Source organism: Tachyglossus aculeatus, chromosome 9 (genome assembly GCF_015852505.1).
Source record: "Tachyglossus aculeatus isolate mTacAcu1 chromosome 9, mTacAcu1.pri, whole genome shotgun sequence".
Lineage (NCBI taxonomy): Eukaryota > Metazoa > Chordata > Mammalia > Monotremata > Tachyglossidae > Tachyglossus > Tachyglossus aculeatus.
This window is the reverse complement of record NC_052074.1, coordinates 20,993,795-21,015,496: the sequence shown is the minus strand read 5'-3', so window position 1 is coordinate 21,015,496 and position 21,702 is coordinate 20,993,795. Positions and strand designations below refer to the sequence as shown.

General features: G+C 42.1%; 1 protein-coding gene across 1 annotated transcript in view; it reads right to left on the bottom strand.

Moving 5' to 3' along the window:
- Positions 1–21,702, bottom strand: part of PCSK2 (proprotein convertase subtilisin/kexin type 2) — a 137,626-nt gene that overhangs the window by 61,195 nt on the left and 54,729 nt on the right. The window contains exons 3-5 of the mRNA XM_038751447.1: positions 6,621–6,734; positions 4,542–4,650; positions 2,521–2,558 (exon numbers count right to left, since the gene is read on the bottom strand). Of these exons, the coding sequence (XP_038607375.1) occupies positions 2,521–2,558; positions 4,542–4,650; positions 6,621–6,734 (261 nt within the window). The remainder of the gene's footprint in view (positions 1–2,520; positions 2,559–4,541; positions 4,651–6,620; positions 6,735–21,702) is intronic.

Genomic DNA, 21,702 nt, shown 5'->3' with positions numbered 1-21,702 from the left:
CTTTAGAGCAATATTTTGAGAAACCTGATTCAGATTGTCACAACTCCTAGCAAAAGCTCAAGTATTAACTGATGAAGACAAGGAGAAGGAGGAAAAATGAACTTGTGGTGAGGAAGAAACAATGGTGGTGCAGTGTTTCATTTGCCAGAACTCCTTAGACCCTTAAATATGATTTTTTTTAGTCATGAAATCTCAACAATACTGAATTCTGTAATGCCTATGAACGTGCTTCTGGAGACCAGTTTAAATTTTAAAGGCACCTACCCTTGCTGATTTTCTCTTGGCTTTTCATTTTGTTTTATTCCTTTAGTTTGGAGACTTTGCACTTCAACAAGTTCAGAATGAAACTGCCAATTTATGTTACATAAATGTCCTTTTGACATTTATTTTTCAATGACAGACTAGTTCAGAACTATGAAATAAAACACAGTAAAACTTTGAAGAGTAGAAGTCTAGAGATCTTGGTGTAAGATCAAAGAATTTAATTTATTCTTTATGTTTTTTATTGGTATTTGTTGATTTAAATCTCAAAGTGGGTCCTGTAAGAAAAAAAAAACCTTCTGAATGCCTAAACCACCAAGACCTGGGTTAATTCTAGTTTTCTATTCTTACCAACTAAAATTATTATTTTTATCTTTTTTTCTAGAATGATATCAATCCCATACTTTTGTGCATTTGGTTAGCATTAACTAATGAATTAGAAATGAGCTACTGCATCAGAAGAAAGAGGCACACAGGTTTTTAAAGCCTAGTATTGTAATGAAATATTAGTGTAATTTTTGAAATATTAATGGGGCTAAAAGCTGAGAGCCATGAATCAGATCAATACTTCATAATATCTGAGTCATTCTAGGAGCCATCATTTTAGCTTAGCCCCATCAGTAGGCTTTTCATTATCCTAAACACGTGCTAACTTGAGAACAAATATCAAGGTAGCACCAAAGCAAAGCTCTAGTAAACGCTTCAGAGAACTCCAAAGGTGTCTAGTCTTTTAGAAGTGATCAGATATTAGATACCTATCAAAAAATAGAAAGAATACATTTTTGGTTACAAGCCTTTTCCTTTCACTGGAAATCCCTATAAAGGAATTTTAAATCCAGTAACAGAAAACATTCATATGCTAGACTGTGGAAAGGAATGGAATCCCTTTCTGCCTATAAACATGGGATGGAGAAGTTACCCTAACGTAAAATCCCAATTTTCTTTAGCATCCCCAACCAGTCTTGCATAGTTTGGCTGTAGCTTTCAGAATTTCCTTAATTCACCCTCTCACCATCCTCATTCTTAATACTCAAACTGTCCCTTTCTCCTTTTCAGCTCCATCCACAAATATGCTTCTCTCTTTTTATAGTTTCCACTCACTGCGCCTCATGGAAGAGTCAAATGGAAAAATTCAGGGGGCAAATACTAACAGTGCAGTGATTTTACCCAGCGGTTGCACTGTACACAAAGTATATGCTGGTAAGGGATATTCCATCCCCCGCTTATCTTGTGATGCCCTCCCTTCTACTGCACTCCCGTTCTTTGAATAACTGGGGCTGCTTTCATGCCAAACTCTCTATGGGGACAACACATTTTGGCCCACATGGGGCTCACAGTCTAAGGGGGGAGGAAATCAGTATTGAATCTCCATTTTACAGATGAAGAAACCGAAGCACAAAGAAGTTAAGTGATTTGCCCAAAGTCACTTGGCAGGCAAGTGGCAGAGATGGGATTCCCAAACCATACTCTTTCCTCTAGCCTGCACTTCTTCCCCAAGTAACCTTGTGGCAGTTCCAGTGAGAGTGAGCCAACCTTAATGTGGGCTGTGTGGGCAATGAGTCCAGCAGTAGCTTCCCCCCCCCCCCCCAACCCGACTCTACCTCCCACCAAGTACTTGCTCACCTTCTCTCTTCCCCGCCAAAAAGAGACCCAAAGCTCCTCTAATGCTCTTCAGGTCTTGGTTCGGCAGAGTTATGTAAATAAGGTATGATCACCAAAACTTGAGCTGGGCTAGCTACAACCTGGATCAGTCCCCCACTGAGAGCTCCCAGCACCGAGCACCATGTCTACAAGGAGCTGCTCAACAAAGGCTTTTCCTGGTGCTTCTCTGCCTCCTCACACCCGGGCCCCATGCTTCTCCTTTAGAAAGAGTGTGCAACAGTGTCCATGAAGCTCTTCCCACTCTGCAGTTGCCCGGTATCCCGCTCTCCTTCGCTTCTCTCAATATGACACCCTGGGGCTGAGTTAACATCTGGCTAACTTCCCTTTCCTCTTCCCCTCTGCCCCTAAAGACTCCCTTCTTCCTGCAGGACAGATCTTTGGCCCCTTCCTTACTGCCAAGCAGCTGGCAGCTGCTAGGATGCCAGCCCCATCACAGCTTATTTTGCTTACAGCCTAAGGCATCATTGCTGAGAAGATCAGGAACCCCGGTCTGGTTACTGAGCCCGGGGCAGGGGCAGGGGGATGGTCCTACAGACAAAGGAACCAAACACATGGCAGAGTCCAGCATTTCCCCGCAAAAGGTCAGCATGTACTTACGTAGTTTGAGGCGAGATCAGGATGAAGATAGTCAATCCCTGCAAGAAGACAAGGACAGCACAGAAAGCAAAGGTTAATGCCTGGGCTTACTGAATGGCTGCCACCATCGCAAAAACGACCCAGAGGGCTGATTGCCATGAAGATGACAGATAGGACCGAGGTTATGTTAGCCACAGACACTGAAGGCCTCATCGCTTGTTTTGCCCTTAATGTGTTCAGAAGCCATATGTCACCAAGGGAGAGTTGTAAGGGAGATTAGCACTATTAGATTCAGTGGTCTCGGATGAAGTGTAGCACAACCAAAGTCCAAGTCAAATAGGGCTCAGAGGGCCCAGGACCATAAAGACACCAGGTTCCTATAGTTGTTTCCCCTGAGGAATCTAGCCTGCAAGCTTTGTTCAGGCCTAAAATGCAGCCTTCTCTGGGGGACGTCATGTGCATTTCGGTATTTGAGCTTGTCTTTTCTAATAATAGTAATTATAATAATGATGGGGGTATTTGTTAGCACATTATATGCAGGCACTTTACTAAGTGCTGGGGTGGATATGAGCAAACTGGGTTGGACACAGTACTTGTCCCACATGGGACTCACAGTCTCAATCCCCATTTTTCAGATGAGGTAACTGAGGCCCAAAGAAATCAAGTGACTTGCCCAAGGTCACACAGCAGACAAGAGGAGGAGCCAGGATTAGAACCCAGGTCCTTCTGACTCCCGTGCTCCATCTGCTATGCCACATTGACAGGTTCCCAAGAGAGAGACCTGGGCCTTCTGCTTCCTTTCTAGCTCCATGGTAGCAGAGTTGATCTTTGATTGGAAGACAACACTGCAGACAGTGAGAACACAAAACACTAATATAGTGCCGTACGCCTAGTGGACACACATTAAATTCTGTTGATAGATGGTGATTATTGGAAGAATGGTGAAAGAATAGTGCTCTAATCGATCAGTGGTATTTATTGAGCGCTTACTGTGTGCAGAGCACTGTACTACGTGCTTGGGAGAGTATAATACAATAGAGTCGGTAAACACATTTCCTGTCCACAAGAAGCTTACAGTCTAGATATAGAGACAGACCCTAAAATCAGTTATGGATATATACACAAGCATTGTGGGACTGAGGGTGGGGTGAATATAAAGTTCTCAGAGGGTACAGATCCAAGTTCATAGGCAACATAGGGAGAGGGAGTAGTAGAAATGAGGACTTACGTGGGGAATGCCTGTTGGAGGAGATGTGATTTTAGGAGGAGAGATTGAAAGTGGGAAGAGTGGTGGGCTGTTGGATATGAACGGGAAGGGAGTTTCAGGCCACAGGCAGGATATGGGCGAGGTATCAGAGGCGAGATAGATGAGCTTGAGGTACAGTGAGCAGGTTGGCAGAGGAGCTAAGTGAGAGGTCTGGATTGTAGCTCTGCACAGAGTAAGCCCTCAATAAATACTCTCTACTGACAATCTGATTATTGGGGAACCCATCCTCTAGCATGACCTGGTCTATTCACTTCTAAACTCTTCCCTTGCCTCTTCCCTCACAGTGGTCTTTAGACTTGTGTTCCAGAGCAATCATTTCAGTCACGTGGAGGAATTTCCTTTCAGGCAGTTTCAGTTTGGCTTACCACCCCAGCAAAGACTGCTGGAACATTGGGCACGTAAGGCTCCCAACAGAGGAGAGAATTAGGCACCTGTGGAGATTTCTGCCCACAGCATCTTGAAGGAGAGTGGCCTCCCAGCTAATTGTTGATTAAATCCACTTACATTGAAATGTTCGAGATGCCGATAAAAAGCATAGGTAGACTTAGCACACAGAGCAACAGCAGATAGCATAAATTGAGTCTTAAAATGGACAGAGAGAAAGAAAAGAATCTAGCTCTAATGGGAAACTTGCTTAACGTAAGCAATAATGTGTATCCCCCATCGGTACTCTGAAATAGCTCTTTTTCAAATTGGGCTCTGAAAAAAAGTCTTTCTTTGCAGGCGTGCAAAGAGAACCCCGTTTGGCAAGAGGAAATGGGTTTCAAGTACTCACCATCATCCATAATTCCTATAGTCACGCCTTTCCCCGTGTACCCCAGGTCCCAGGCTTCTGCCACATTCAAGTCAAGTCCAGGGGTCCCATCTGCCTGGCCGGTATTGATCTGATGCAGCAATACAAAGACAAAAGGATCTTATTTTGTGCAAGTTGAAATTGCCCAATTTCTGTTCAACATCTATTTCAGGCACGCTGTGCTTTACTTCCTAGAACAGGGGGTATGATGAAGGCTTGAAAGCAAACCTCTATAAGCAGAGAAGTTCTGAGTAAGCCCTTCAATGGCCTGTGGAATTCAGGTTCCCTGATCATGTGCATCATGGCTACTCTCAAGCTGTTCTAAACATTTTTTGAGAGAGCCATCTTTCTTGCCTGAAACCCTTGCAAGCACTTAAAATACAGACCACCTGGGTGGTCCCAGCTTCCTAGCAGAATCCACCAAAGGTGGATGTGAACAATCTAGCCCTCACTAGGTAGGTGTGGACAATCTAGCCCCAACTCTTCCCTATTTCCCGAAGGAAAATGGGTCAAAGAGCCCCCATGGGTCAGATCAAGAGCAGACAGCATCTCTTCTTTCAGTCCTTCTCCCTCAATCACTCTTTGTTTTTAAAGCCAGAAGTCTTTCAATTTCTGGGGCTACGTTAGGAAATTTCTCCCTCCGAGCAAATCCCCCTTGCATCTCCTAGCCCATTGGAAGAGGCTCTCCAATCTTGAGAGAAAAATGGCTGGTCAAGAAGATGGGATGTGTCTCTTTTCCTGAAAAGGGCTGTGGAACTTATTGGGAGTAGGAAAGAGGCTGCGAGGAAGAGAAGGAGTGTACCTGTCCCTCAAGTGTTTCTAGGACACGAATGCTGTTGGGAAAGTGGACGGTGTTCCTTGGACTACTCACTCCAAAAACAATTAGTTTGAAGGAACTGTCAGTTCCAGGGAGACGTGGAGCCATGAAAGGAGTGTGGAGGGATGTGGGGGAAGAAACTGGGAAGAGAGGACTTGAATCTGTGCAGTTCCAACCTTGTGTTCCCTTGATGGCACTGCATTTAAAACACGAGTGCACAGTGAAGCATTTCCTCATAGTGGCAACTGTCAAGCCAAAGAGAAGAATTGCATGATATGGGGCCTGGCTCTCAAGCAAGGGTGAGGCTTGATTTCTATAACATAGAAGCATCGTGGCCTAGAGAAAGGAGTGCAGACCTGGGAGTTAGAGGACCTGGGTTCTAGTTCTGGCACTGCCACTTGTCTGCTGTGTGATTTGGTTAAGTCACTTAGCTTCTTTGTGCCTGTTACCTCATCTGTAAAATGGGGATTAAGACTGTGAGTCCCATGTGGAACATGAACTGTGTCCTACCTGATTGTCTTGTATCTACCCCAAAGCTTAATAAAGTGCCTCGCACATTGTAAGCACTTAACATATACCCTTAAAAACACACACCCAAAGCAAAAAAAGCCTCACTTATAATGGCCTTGTTGCTGAACCAGCCTGTTTTTCTGCAGCTATGTTCAGTTTTGCTCTACCAAATTTGTTTTTCTGAAGACATTTTAGGTACCATTTGGATTCTTACAGCTTTATTGCTTATTTATCTCCCCAACATTATCTGATGGTACTTAATGCCCTTCCCTTAGGCCTTTTGATTTGTCAATCTTTTCTGGTTTCCTTTCTTCTCTTCCCAAATTCTCCTGGCATAACACATGCTAAGGATATCGGGACCTTCCTAAAGGTTTCCAGTTGCTTTTTCAATATCCTGCAATCTCTGGGCCCACTAAATAGGAAACCATGGCTTTTTACCCACTTCAAAGGGGACCAAGAAAGCAATCTTGGAATAATATGACATATAAGTGTATCAAAACTGCTAGGCACAGGAATAGGTTAAAAGAGTAAGGTAGTCTATTTCTAACAGTCATGACATAGAGAAGATTTTCTGCACTTCACTTACTAAATGTATTTCTATTAAGCTGGCTGTAGCCTCCAGAACACAATCTGGGCCTATGGACTCTCCTCTGAAGGCCCTTTGTATCCAAAAAGACACTTCATTACTCCTGCAGGAATACACAGTAGAAAAGAAGCAATTGTGAGGGACTTACGAGATACCACTGCTTGGTAAAGAGAGGATCGTTCATATTGATGTCAATTTCATTTATGTCTCGATAGCCTCGCTTTCTTCGGCCAAATCCTTCCTGCTGCAAAGCAGTCTTCACCTGAAATGGTAATGATGATAATATTTTTTTTCAAAAGCGGGCCCCAGCAGGGAGTAGAAGTATTTATTTTCCATTGTCCCAATGCCATGTGTGTACTATACAGTCCTTTGTCATACTGTACTCTTCCAGGCACTTAGGACAGTGCTCGGCATACAGTAAGTGCTCAATAAACATGATTGATTGATTTCTGACAGAATCAAAGTGAATGGGAGTCCCAAGTTACACAATTCTCAGGTAAACCTTTACATTCAAACTCCCTGTAAGCTTTCCTACCCTCTATTTAACACAAAACATGACACAAAACATTTCTTGGTGATGTTTAACAGGAATGGTAAAATACATTTAGAGTCAAGCGAGGTAAAATAAAATGAAAGAGGAATATTGCTATCAACAAAATCAAACCACAGGCAGAGAGAACTACAGCAAACATATTCCCCACAACAGCCCCAGCTCATTTTCTTGGAGGATGCTTTAGGGATTCAAATTTGTTGATGGAGTGCCATGCCATCGCAGTTTGGAAATCTGCCCAGAAAATGGCCAGAGAAGCCAATAAGCTCTGTAGCAAAGCACCAGAATGGAAAAGTGAGGAATCACTGAACAGAAGTTGATTAATGCTACTGTTTTCAAAATAGAGGTAGAACAAATTGCCACCCTCCATGAGTCACCCAACTCTTCCATCCCACTTTTCAATGGGTCAGCAGTCTGACGAAACATGGTGGGAAGGAGAGTTGCCCCTTGGAGTTCATTTTTTAAAAATGGTATCGTTAAATGTTCACTACATATCATGAAAGCTGGGGTATGTATATGTTTGTCAGGTTGGACACAGTCCCTGTCCCACATAGAGCTCATAGTTTTAATCCCCATTTTACAGGTGAGGTAACCTGAGGCACAGAGAAGTTAAGTGACTTGCCCAAGGTCACACAGCAAGCAATTGGCAGAGCCTGGATTAGAACCCAGGTCCTCCAACTCCCGGGCCTGTGCTCTTTCCACTATGCTATGCTGTTTCTCAATTGAAAAGCGCTGCTAGATGCTCTCTCATGCCCTAGGGCAGTTTTAGGATCCCTCAGGACAGGACTACTGACTGTCTCACCAGGTATTCCCTGGACTGGGCTGGTACCAGGTCTAGGGACCCTCCAGCACGGTGGGGGGAGTGGTGATACCAGGATCCTCTCAGATTCTGATGTCCTGCAGAGTTCAGGGTGAAAAAGGGATCTTGGCCCTCTGGGACCTTCCCAAATCAACCAGAATCCTTCCAAAGGAGGACCAACCTGGAGAGAGGGCAGGGGATAGCCCAGCAGGTAGCTGGTCCTTCTCCTATTCACCCCTTTCACTGCACAATAAATGAGGAGCTCCAAAGTGGGGTCAGGTGAGTTAGAGGAGAGCCCAGTGCATGCTGCTAGAATGGCTCAAGTGCCACATGAATCAACTGTAAGTGATAATAAAATGTGTGTGTTGCTCTAGGATGCTTTTTTGTCCTTTCAGCTCCATTTTGTCACTTACCTGTAAAAGCTTTCAGTTCCACGTGGCTGAAGCCCTCTTCCACCCTTTCCCCTCTAGCCCCAAAGGCATGCCCCGGGCCCAGCTTAGAGGACTGGCTTCCACTCTGCTCCCCATACCCTGTTCCTCTCCACCATCCTACTGCTTTTAAGCTGTTAGGTCAGCTTGTTCAACTGTGTTGTCGGGGGATCATTCAGCGACTGATTGCCAGGAGCTGTATATCTCTGTCTCAGTGATGCTCTGTTCCTCCCATTTTCTTTGCTTTCATCCTCCTCCATCCCCGTCTGCTGCCCATATGCCCCTCCCTCCACGTGTGTACGACCCTCATGTTGGTCTTCTCCACTGCCCTAGATCTTCAGTACCCCAGCTTCTTGGCTTATCCCTCGCCACTGCTCCCGGTACCAGGAAGAAGGGTTGAGAATGACTACAGCTGTTTTACAAGTTCATTTGTTTTCCACCACATGGCCTGGCCATTGAAAGATCCCTTACATTGAAAAGAAAATTTAAGAAATAGGGAGCTCTTGTTACTGGTTACTCCTTCACTAGAAACTGAGGTGGAAATTCTCCAATCTAGTCCCATCTTCTAAATCTTAATATAAAATGAGCTTGAAAAGGACATTGCTTACTACATGCCAAGCCCTGTACTAAGCACTCAAGTAGATGCAAGATAATCAGGTTGGACACAGTCCTGTCCCACACAGGTCTCATAATAATAATGGTATTTGTTAAGTGCTTACTATGTGCCAACCACTGTTCTAAGTGCTGGGGGAGATACAAGGTAGTCAGGTTGTCCCAGGTGGGGCTCACAGTCTAAATCCCCATTTTACATTTTAAAGAGAAGTTAAGTGGCTTGCCCAAGGTCATACCGCAGACGACTGGTGGAGCTGGGATTAGAACCCATGACCTCTGACTCCCAAGCCCATGCTCTTTCCACTAAGCTACGCTGCTTCTCACAATCTAAAGGAGAACAGGTATTGGATCCCCATTTTATAGATGATGAAGTTGAGGCATAAAGAGGTTAAGTGACTTGCAGACAGCACAGCAGGCAGGTGGTAGAGTCAAGATTCAAACCCAAGATCTCTAACTCCCAGGCCTGTGCTCTAGCTACTAAGGTCATGCTGCCACTTTGCCACTTCGGAGGCTATGAAGTGGTGAGTTCAGCGATTACCCATGGAAGGCCTCCTGTTCAAAGAAGATGAGAAGTAGCAGCATGGCCTAATGGCAAGAGCACAGGCTTGGGAGTCAGAGGACATGGGTTCTAATCCCAGCTCCGCCACTCATCTGCTGTGTGACCTTGGGCAAGCCACTTAACTTCTCAGTGCCTCAGTTACTTCATCTGTAAAGTGGGGATTAAGACCGAGTCCCACGTGGGACAACCTGATTACCTTGTATCTACCCCAGTGCTTAGAACAGTGCTTGGCACATAGTGAGTACTTAAATACCATAATTATTATTATTATTACCAAACCCTTCGCTTTCACTAGCTCCTTAAAATGATTTGGGAAATGAAAGTACTGAGAGTATGCCAAAAGTTGCTCAGGGCCAGGAATTTCCCCTTTATTAAAAACCCTCTTGATGTGCTTTGTGAAACGCTTAGCCTTCATTATGGCTGAGGGATTTCGGCAAGGTTAAAAAAGAACAGAAACATCAGAAAGTGATTCAAAAAGGAAATCTTCCGAAGAACACCCACGTATTGCCCTGAAGAAGGTCCATAAAGATGGTAGTATTCCAAAAGACTTTAGATACAATGCTTCACTTGGCCCCTTGCTTGATTATTTTTCTCATAACTAATCTTCCAGTGAATAAAAAAGGCAGAACCAGTTTCTGCTTGTTCACCTGCACTCATATCCTGGCCTGAAAAAATAAACCCTATCCTCCAATGAATGGCAGGACTACCACGGGCATATCTACACCTAGATAAACTGGAATACTTCATCATCAGTGTAATAGCTGGAAGACCAAGGGTGAACTTGCCCCACTCTGCTCTCAACTGGCTCATCACACAACTGATTGGAAATCAATTCAGATATATATAGTACAAGGCCCAGGTCCATTTTTAAAGCAAATCTTTAAAGCAGATCTCTTTCTTTCTTTCTTTGTTAAGCACTTACTAGGTACCAGGCACTATTCTAAGCACTGAAATATATACAAGCTAATCAGGTTGGACAGGGTCACACAACAGACAAGTGGTGGAGCTGGGATTAGAACCCAGGTCCTTCTGATTCCCAGGCCCATGCTCTATTCACTAGACCACGCTGCTTCTCGGCTTCTCTCCCACTCTCTGTATTTATATGTGTATATGCTTGTATTGAACACAGAAGGATTTAACAATGGAGCTTGAAGAATTCTCACTCACAGTGGAATCCCAAGAGGGCCACTGAAAATTATACTTCAGAAGAATGGGGTGCACTTTGTGAGGGCTGTTCAGTTGTTCCGAATCTTAATCTTGCAAATTCATTTGCATCCCAGTCACCCATTCATTCATTCAATCTTATTTATTGAGCCCTTACTGTGTGCAGAGCACTGTACTAAGCACTCGGAAAAGTACAATACAAGAATAAACAGCGACATTCCTTGCCCACAACAAGCTCACAGTCTCGAGTGGGTGAGACACACATCAATACAAATAAATAAAATTACAGATATGTACATGAATACTGATGGTCCAGGAACAAAGGAACAGATATTAATTAAAAATCAATAGCTTGGCATTTTGTCATCAGATGGCTACTCTTTAAAGCACTTTCCTGTTTGGGTACAGCTACTGGTTTGCTAATAATTTAGAAATGTGCTTACTGTCACAAGAATGTACATTTTCTTGTTTACCCTATCAACCTGGCTGTGTTACATTAGAAATCATATCAGGAAAAGTGAAGAATTGAAGAGGCAGTGTTGTTGGCAAAGGGGCTAACCTTGGTAGAAAAATGAGAATAACATGCCTTTTAGGGAGAAAAAAAGAAAGGGAGTGCATGGCAGTTTGCACTCTCCAAGAAGAGAACTTTCTCCATGGCAATATATCAAAATGTCTTTTTTAAGAGCAATAAATAATGGAAGTGGGCATTTCAACTATAGAATACCAAACCTCCAAGCCTGGATCTTTCACTGACCCTTACTGTAAGTGGGGCAAAGCAGGGAATTACATCTCATCCACTGGCAACATCTATTCAGGGTCCACTATGAGCAAAGACGATTTCTGCTCTATAAAATCATTGACCAGATATAACATTTGTAAAGAAAATTTATAAATGTATACATATATACACATATTTATATTCTTATTACTCTTCATTTTAATTCCTTTAAGAAACACAGGAAGTAGTTGTTGGGGCAATATAATCCCGGCCTAAAGAATCAATAAGAAACCCCAAATGTCGAGGACAGTGCAGTGGAAGTCAGACGACTCCAAGCTGAGAGATCTCTCAGTTTAGGATTGGAGGGCTGCAATAGATCACAGGCAAAAGGGATCCTTGGTAGCTAGTTCAGAGGTGGATTATTCTGACCCACTTAGTGAGCAGGGTACAATCTGAACACTTTTCGGCACTTCTTCTGAAACCACCCAAAGCTATTCTGAAACTTTATTTTGCTAGACATATGTAGAATAATTGTTTATTGCCCATTCACCTCCCCGCATCAAACAAACGTCTCACTATTGGCTTTAAAGCACTCAGTCAGCTTGGCCCCTCCTATCATCCCTTGCTGAATTCCTACAACAACCCAGCCCACAGGCTTCACTCCTCCACCGCTAACCAATTCACTGTACCTCAATCTTCTCTATCTTGCCACAGATCTCTTGCCCATATCCTCCCTCTGGCCTGGAACTTCCTCCCTTTTCCTATACAACAAACCACCACTCTCCCTACCTTATTAAAAACACAACTCTTCCAAGAGGCCTTCCCGACTAAGCCCTTATTTCTCAAACTCCCTCTCCCTTTTGCGTTGCTTAGGCACATGGATCTGTACTCTTTAAGCACTTGATATTACTCTTCCTTAGCCCCATATCACTTATATATATATATATGTATATATATATATATATATATCCCTAATTTATTTTCATGTCCATCTCCCCCTCTAAACTATGAGCTTCTGGTCGGTAGTGAATGTGTCTACCAATTCTGTTGGATTGTACTATCCCAAGCACTTAGTATGGTGCTGTGCACACAGTAAGTGTTTAAAAAATACCATAGATTATTGTTTGAAATTTTAAAAACTCTTCAGTTTCCTTCCACAATCTCCATTCAGTAATAATAATCTTGATGAGGGAGAGGCTGATTAAAAAAATTGTCCTGGTAAAAATAAATAGATTCTTCTTAGCATAAAACCTGCTACACAGAGAGAGAGAGAGAGGGAGGGAAGAGAGAAAAAACCAGTTCACTTACTATACTTCTTCACTCAGGAGGAGAGTAATCCATCAACAGTACATCAGTTTCTTCTTGATTTGTAGTTCTAGCCTACAGTTTTCCACTTTCCTTTTCCTACTGTTTATCATCCTCACTAGAGGAAATTGCATGAGAAATGAAGAAACAAAGCAATTCCTTTCCCCTTCCCTGTCCCTTTTGATAGCTAACTTTACATGGCTCTTGGCAAAAGACATAGAAAAGATGGCATTTAACTCTCTTCCTCCCCTCCCCGACTGTGGCAGGTCATGAGTCAATTTTCCCAGTTTATAGCCTCTCGGTTAAGAGATTTTGAATAATTGGTGCACCCTGTACTTAAATGCAAAAGTGACTGAAATCTGGTCCAGTGGAAGGCAATAAATATGCCTCTCGATATTTTACTGACCTGGTAAAATGTCATTTTTTTCTTTTCCTTGTAGTTCAAGCTAAGAAAAAATATAAATGCTATATCTACATGTGGTTAACATTTTATTTCTGTAAGGTTCAAGAAGGGCTAGGTCCACAGTGGGAAGACAACCATTAATTGGTTCCTGAATGCATCCTGTTGCCATTGTTGGAGACAGAATATTGGGTTGAATGGACTATTGTTCTGACCCAGAATGACATCTCTGATGTTCTTATCTCAGTCTTTCCTTGAGATGCAAAGAATAAAACAGCAAACCTCCCATTTTTGCTAGTTGTCAGATTGTTAAGTTTGTTCTGCCCCGGGATGACTCAGACTAGATGCTTGAAACAACTTCATCAAGAAGTTTAGCCAAATTTTAGGTTTTTCTCCAAGTCTGTTGGGTGACTCTGGGAACAATTCTAGCTGCCCGCACCACTCATTTATATGTCAAAGTCCTTTTGACTGTTTAAAAGGCTCTCTTGTACTTCTGAAGATAGGCTAATAGATCTAAGGAGACTCCTTTTTCCCCCATGTATCTGCCACTTACAAATAAAGAACTAATGGAAGGGGTTTCCACTGCCTTTATTACTCAGTCCCAGAAGCATTTTACTTAACCTGTGTTTATCTGTCATTGCTGAGCAGTACTGTCAAAGTCCTCTTCTATCCCAACCTTAGCCTACTATTTCCTAGTATATAATCCATCTTGCACTGAGACAGCAGCAGGGTTGCATGCTGGGGAAACCTTCCCTTGAGAAATGTCCCACCATTATATCACTGTTATCTTTTACCTTTCAGAGTTGGCCCTCTGGATCTGAGTGGTGATCACTGTGAATACTGAATGTGAATATTTTCCACCAAGCCAGTTGGCATCACTCTGATTTGGCTCATTAGCAATCAAAAACGTAATAAAGTTATTCTCAGGGATGTTCTCTTTCAGACCTTCAGAATAAAAAACGCTTAACCAAGTTCATATTAGAAAAGATGCAGTAACTAAGTTGGTTACTTATTTTTTGTATTTCTGTGATCATTCATTTGGCTGATGTTTGCTCAGCATCTGGTAAATGAGAAGCTTTTAGAAAAGGAGGAAAAGAAAATCAATATTTCTGCCCATTTAGACAGCCTCTCACAGTTCAGTGACATTCAGTCGGCAGTGAGTAAGGAGGCAAGGAATCAATGCATCTAAGAGAACTAGAAAAGGGTTCTGGCAAATTCTCCTAAGCAATAAATGGCATTCAGCTAGTTGCTACTTTGGATTCAAGTGTACGGTTTATGAAACTGTGGCTAAAGTAACAAAAAATATATTTCAGTTCTTCAATATCTCTGTGCATTAGCAGCAGTAATCCATGGTCTCTCATCACATTAACCACCCAGTTAATGTATTTCATAGGCAAGAATGCTCCATTTGAAATGGGAACGAAATGCAGCATCTTTACATTATTCATCAGAGATTCAGACAGTAAGAAATATCTCCATTCCAGGCACATAAGACCTTGAATGTAATATATCTGTCAAACTGTCTTCTCCTTACTTATGTTAGGCCATTGAAATGCCAACTCTTTCCTCCTGTGTTCTTTGCAAATTGCAAGGGAGCCTGATGGTTTACTTCCTTGTCCCAGAAGCAGCACCATTTCCTCTTTTTCAGTAAAAATAATAAACTCGGCTACAATAGACTTATGCTATACATGGAAGTTCAGCTCCCTTGGGACCCTCTTACCTTAAACAGAAGTGTCTCATAAGGATTTTATTAACATTCATAATCTTGTAATAATAATAATAATAATAATAATAATAATAATAATAATAGTAGTAGTATTTGTTAAGTGCTTACTGTGTGCCAGGCACTGTACCAAGTGCTGCGGTGGAGTCAAGCAAATTGGGTGATTTGCATGTAATTAACCCAAGATATTTACTGAATGTTTACTATATGCAGAGCACTATACTAAGCACTTGGGGAAGAAAAATACAGTGAGAAGACACAATTTTCTTTTAATAATTATGAAAGAAATAAGAGGGAAATGTCCCAAATACATGTCACTTGCACTGAACTGAAACGTTTTCCAAGGCAGGGAGCACAACTTTTATTATAGGCTTTTATGTGGTTAGTGTAGCACTCATAGTAGGTGCTCAGTGAACACTGTGATGATGAATCAGAGATCATTTACCCAAGTTCTTAAATTAGAATGGATGAGACAGATACACAGACCAAAGGGGGTGGACACATTCACAGAGAGAGAAGAGACAGACAGAGAGACATAGAGTCAAAAAGGAGAAAGTAAGAGACAAGAGAGAGAGACAGAGACAAACACAGACCTATTCAAAGGCATAACTTTATGGTCCTATTCAAGGATCATGCAAAAATGAGGTCTAAAAATGGGATTAGGATTGAGATTAGAATTTGTGGTAACTATCCCCAATCAGTTTGGTGACAGGAGTTTAGAATAGTGAGACCATAGTCATGTATTGACTGGATGCATTCATTTTGATTCTCCACTTTCATTTTTGTAGTATACCATGGAAACGCTATATAAAAATAATGGTGATGACAAAACTATTTTAAAATCACATTTTGACAGGTACAAAGAATAAAAGCTGCTTTTCCAAAATTTTCTTTGAAAATGCAGCTTTTAAAGGTTTCACATACGTTCTGGCTATGCATTATTCATTTTCTATAATTTTGTAAGTCAATTTCTCAACATTATGTTCTTACTGAAAAATCTACTTGTTTGAGATACAAAAACATTTACAAGATGTGGAAGGAAACAAGATAGCTGAAAGCACAAATACGGTACATTTTTGATCGACTTGAAAATAGCGTACATCTCATCTTATAGCAGCAACAAGTATGAAAGTACAGTATTTAATGAGATTTTTATTAATCAATCAGGAACAGCCATTGCCAGATGGTACTTGAACGTGAAAGTGGTAGAAAAATTAATTTGATATAAAAAATGGAATATCCCCAAAGCTTGTGCAATGCACCAATTCATTTTAGTTTCGGGGCACTTCTCCCACATTCATCAGAAGATCTTAAGCAACTTGCTTGCCTTTGGTGTGGTGCTTTCCCTCTGACTGCCTACTCATTTGTTACCCCCACGGCTCGAGCAGGAACCCGACTGGCAGGGACAAAAGTGAGGGTGTGTGGCTCTCCGTGATCCACTAACAGTAGAATCAACTCTTTCCCTAGGCAGGTTCTTGTTCCTGAAGGCTTCATAACGGGAAACTCCACCATCTTATGTTTATGAAGAGGCTAAAAATTGAAACAAACCCAAATTTCCCAAATGGAAAACTTTAAATGGATTTCCTTCTCAAGCCAAATGATATGGCATGAGAAATAAAAATGATTGTGACAAAACATCCACTCTTGTCAAAAAATAAACACAAATGACCGGGATGCTTTGGTTACCATATTATATTATTTCTTTGTCAGCTGAATTTTGTGTAGAGCTTGCAGAGTTCATGTAATTTTTTTTTTAAGGAACACATTGTCTTTTCCTTATCTATTCCAGCTAAAGGGAGGTGAGGGGTAGGGGGAGATGACTGTGAGACTACTTCGGATATCATTCTTGGAATGCAGTATTGGAAGGGGATGGGGCCAGAACATACAAATGGCCTTTTTCCTAGGCTTTTACTGTGAATCTGGTAGGAATCACCTTTCCTTGGGCTGCCTTGGGTGATCCCAACCTCTTTTCATGGCTTCAAAATGGGGTCCTGGATCTGAAAACACCATCCCAGGATCAGAACTGTGCGAAACTGTTTGCAGTTAGCCAGAAGGGTAGACAGCTATAGCCTCTCTTTGTTCCACAGTCCAAACTCTGTCCTAGAGTAACTTTCACTGGGAGGTAGGTCTGATGATTGGCTAGGAACTGGGTGTATTAGTTTCTCTCACAGAACTCAATCTTGATTTGCTCCAAATCTAAGATCTTACCATGCTAATTTTCTTAAAAAGAAAAAAAGAATCAAACATCACCCAAAGTAGAAATAACTTTTCATGGTCATTCTCTTTTGTTCTGTTCTACAGAGGAAATTTTTTGACCAGTGCATGCAATAGTTTTACTCCCTAAGACAGCATTCAAGGCAATAATGCCTTCAGTACTTCACACAGTAAATACTCAATAAATATTATTGATTGATTTGAGCTTCAATTTTCATTTTCAAATTTTTGCCAGACTAAATAACAGTACCTATCATTTCGAGACATTGCAGGAGATAAATTTCAGAGGCAGCTCTGTTTTGTGCAAAGTGCTTCTTTTTACAGAAATCTGCAAGGGGAGAACTCATTTTCATTTTGGCTTGGGTTTCCAAATAGTATGAATCAATCAATCATTAGTCTATGGCCTTCTTCTACCCCAAGCCCCATGATTAGTGACAGTTTTGTACGCTCATGATGAAGTTTGGAATTCATAAAAATCTATTCATTCATTCATTCAATCGTATTTATTGAGCACTTACTGTGTGCAGAGCACTGTACTAAGCACTTGGGAAGTACAAATCGGCAAACACAGAGATGGTCCCTACCCAACAACGGGCTCACAGTCAAGAAGGGGGAGGCAGACAACAAAACAAAACAAGTAAACAGGTGTCAATGCCATCAGAATAAATAGAATTATAGCTATATACACATCATTAATAAAATATAGTTATAAATATGTACAAATATACACAAGTGCTGTGGGGAGGGGAAGGGGTAGGGTAGAGAGGGAGGGAGTGGGGGCAAACAGAGGAAAAGGGGGGGTTCAGTCTGGGAAGGCTTCCTGGAGGAGGTGAGCTCTGTAGAGCTTTGAAGGGAGGAAGAGAGCTAGTTTGGCGGATGTGTGGAGGGAAGGCATTCCAGGCCAGGGGGAGGATGTGGGCCAGGGGTCGATGGCAGAACAGGCGAGAATGAGGCACAGTGAGGAGGTCAGCGATAGAAGAGAGGATTTTGCGGGCTGGGCTGTAGAAGGAGAGAAGGGAGGTGAGGTAGGAGGGGATGAGGTGATGGAGAGCTTTGAAGCTGAGAGTGAAAAGTTTTTGTTTCACGTGAAGGCAACCACTGGAGATTTTTAAGGAGGGGAGTGACATGCCCAGAGTGTTTCTGTACAAAGATAATCCAGGCCGCAGAGTGAAGAATAGACTGAAGTAGGGAGAAACAGGAGGATGGGAGATCAGAAAGAAAAGGACAGGAGATCAGAAAATAAACCTACTGCATGCACTGAAAGAGGAGGTAGATATACAGAGGAAAAACTTAGTATATTAAACCCAGAACTCTAGGTTCTACTCACGGGTCTTTGGACTGACTCTGTAACTTGGCCAAATGAATAATTTCACGGAGGGCAGGGGAAAATATGGCCCAGGCTAAGGGTTACTGATGAAATTCCCAAGTATCCAGTTACTCACTAAAGGATCCTAGAGCTGAAAGACACCATGAGAATACCTCTCTGGCACAGGTAAAACAAGGAAGGTGTCTGCAAACCCTTCAGGCACAGCTCAGACCACTGAAGTTACCATATTCTTCAGGAAGTGTAAAACAGAGGTCAAAGACTATTCCCTGGTCTCTTAGGGATCTCCTTCTTCTCTCTATGAAACAGGAAATGCCACTGTCTGGGATGCTGACTCCTAGAGTTTCATTGCCTTTGGATACCACCTTATCTCCCTGTTCCCATTCCTGCCCAACTTCCTCCAATGGGTTGTATTCACCTGCTGCCTCCACTTCCTTTCCTCCAACTCCCTTCTTGACTCACCACAAACTGGATTCTGTTGCCTTGATTCCAATGAAGACTATATTCTCCAAGACCACTGATGAGCCAAGTTCAAAAGGCTCTACTGCATCTTAATCTCCCTTAACTTTGTGGCCTCCTCAGACACTTTGACCAATCTCCTGGAAATGCTACCCAACCTTGGTTTAAAAAGACATTTCTCTCCTAGTCTCTTTCACTAGCTCCTTGTTCCTTTCTCAACTCCTACCGTGGGCAACCCTGAGGCTCTGTTCTGGGTCCCTAGTTCCCCTGACTTTACACTCACTCACTTGGGGAGTTCACCCATTCCCATGGCTTCAGCAGCCATCTCTATGCATTTAACTTTCAAACCAACTGGCCAATCCTGATTTTAGGAGCACTTCGAATACAGCTAGAGCTGCATATGATGGATTTTGGGAGGATTTCTTTTGCATGATTTCAATGTCTTAGTGGAGAGCGCATAGGTGATGCTCAATAAATACTATGAGTAATAAATAATGAGCAATTATCTGGGCTCCAAATCCAGAATTCACCTAAGGTATTCAAGCTGGACTCTGGACTCTTAGAGTCTGTCAGGTTATACATTAATACCTACATGAAAAGTGTTTAAACAAATTGATATAGGGCCCTGTAGTGTAGATGAGAGCATAGGCAAGATGCAGTACTGGGGTGCACTGCCCAGCTCAGTGAGAATACAAAATGAGCTACACAGGCCTTCACCTCCAATGAAGAGAACCGTAATTGACTCCTGTCTGTACGATGTTCCGGTCCTTAAGTTTCATGTGCATTTTCTTATCTATGGGCGAGACACTAAATACAACTGCATTTGGATCAAATAGACAAGTTCATTATCCAGTTTGGCTTCATATTCAGGCTGTCCATGATCCCACACATTCTAGATAACAGAGGTTTTCCCCATCTAGAAGCAGCATGACCTAGTGGAGAGAGCAAGGGGCTGGGAGTTAGAAGGACCTGGGTTCTAATCCCTGCTCTGCCACGTGTCTTCTGTGCTACCTTGGGCAAGTCACTTCACTTCTCTGGGCCTCAGTTACCTCATCCGTAAAATGGGGATTAAGACTGTGAGCCCAGTGTGGGACAGGGACCAAGTCCAACCTGATTTGCTTGTATCTACTCCAGTGCTTAGAACAGTGCCTGGCACATAGTAAGCACTTACCAAATACCACAATTATTGCCATAGAATTTGCCATCTGGACTTCATCTTTTCCACTTAACAGTCATTTAATGGACAAAAATTCAGTTTAAGTTTGCAAAGAATGCCTGACTCCCCTCACAAAGTAACCAGAATGTTCTTTTCCCTTCTCAAACACTTAGAAATGAACAAAGGTTTCATTGTGTTGTATCCTGCCCAGAGGAAGACCAGGCCTCTCCCTTCCTTTTGCCCTTCCTAATTGCAGTAAAACTGGATGAAAATGCACTGGGCTTGTCCAACTGTGCTTATCTTTTACAAATGACTCCTTGCCTGAGGCACCTGATGCATTTTTTTCCATCTCACTTAAGAAACAACAATAGTAGCAAACGGAGGTGGTGCAGCTCATTCAATATGACTAAAAGCAAAAGACTTGCTTTATAGCAATTTTTGTCACACACAGACATTTATGGTCTTCCAGGCAGATGGTGCCTTTTGGGTGGAATGTCCTACGGACATCAAAGGTTGCCTGGCACAAATGGTTTGGAACGATATCTTTTTTTTTTTTAAATTAAACACTTGCTATTGTTCATCTAATCTACAATGAAGAGCACACTTTACTTACGCATGGTGCTTCCTGCAAGGGGCAAAGGCAGTGAGCAAATGGAAAACATAATGATGGACAAGTCAACTTTAGAAAGACTCTCCACTACAGGGCCCTGGACATATGGCCCCATAAAAGAAATGACTGACAATAGACAATATCCTCACACATTCTGGGAATGGAAAATGAGAATCTGAGCAACACAAGTCAGAACATTTGTGTTGTTCTGAATCTGCATTATAATCTTGAGGCATTTAGAGGTAGAACTGAGTTTCTTTTCTTACAGGCTCATCGACAGAACATATGAAATCCAATCCTGGGTCAAACCACCCGGACCAAGCTTTTGTTTTCAATAGAGGCAATACGATGCTTCGAGAAACTGCAATGATTACCCTCCTTCATGGCCATTCAAATGATTAGGAATGCAATGTGCCATTTAGTAGCCTCAATTTTATCTTTGGTAGCCCATTATATTTATGCTTTGGTATATGCTCTTATCCAAACTCTACCGAATTTATTGATTTTTTTTTCACTTTGTTCGCCTCCCTGGGATAATGAATTCCAAAGGTTTACTTCTGGCTGAATGAAGAACTTATTCTGAGCCTTACCCTAGTGGTTCAGTGGGTGCTTCCTCCCATTGTTGTGGGATTTCCTGAATAACAGTTCTGTGCTCACCTAATTCATACCCTTCCTGATTTTGTTGGCTCTATGCACGCCCTGGTAACTTTTCTCTTCCTAGACATAAGTATATAGGAATTTTGGAGATTTAAAACCCATTCAAAAAAAGTCACCAAAAGTTCTGTACAAAAATAGAGAACTTCATCTCACCAGTTTTAGAATATACCCAATCCTTCCATAATGTATTTTCTTAATTTATGCTTTGGATAGAGTACAGTTCCAGAATTAGGAATACAGTTCTTCTGACACTGTGCATCTACATGGATAGGATGTGGCAGCAATTTTGGAAGAAATGTTTGTGCACACTTGCACTGTTCAAGCTATCGTTACACAAATTTTCCTTATTCTATGATCATCAAGAATTTAACCCTCCCATTACAGGAAGACTTAACATACTCATCATTTTTCTGGACTTTCCTTAGTTTGCTTCCAACCATACTGTTTTTTGTCCCTTTCAACCATTTTTTTTTCATCCTTTGGGAGGCTATTTAGCATAAATTCTCCTTTACCATTCTTCTATTTCCCCACCTTAATTTTACTTCAATTTCT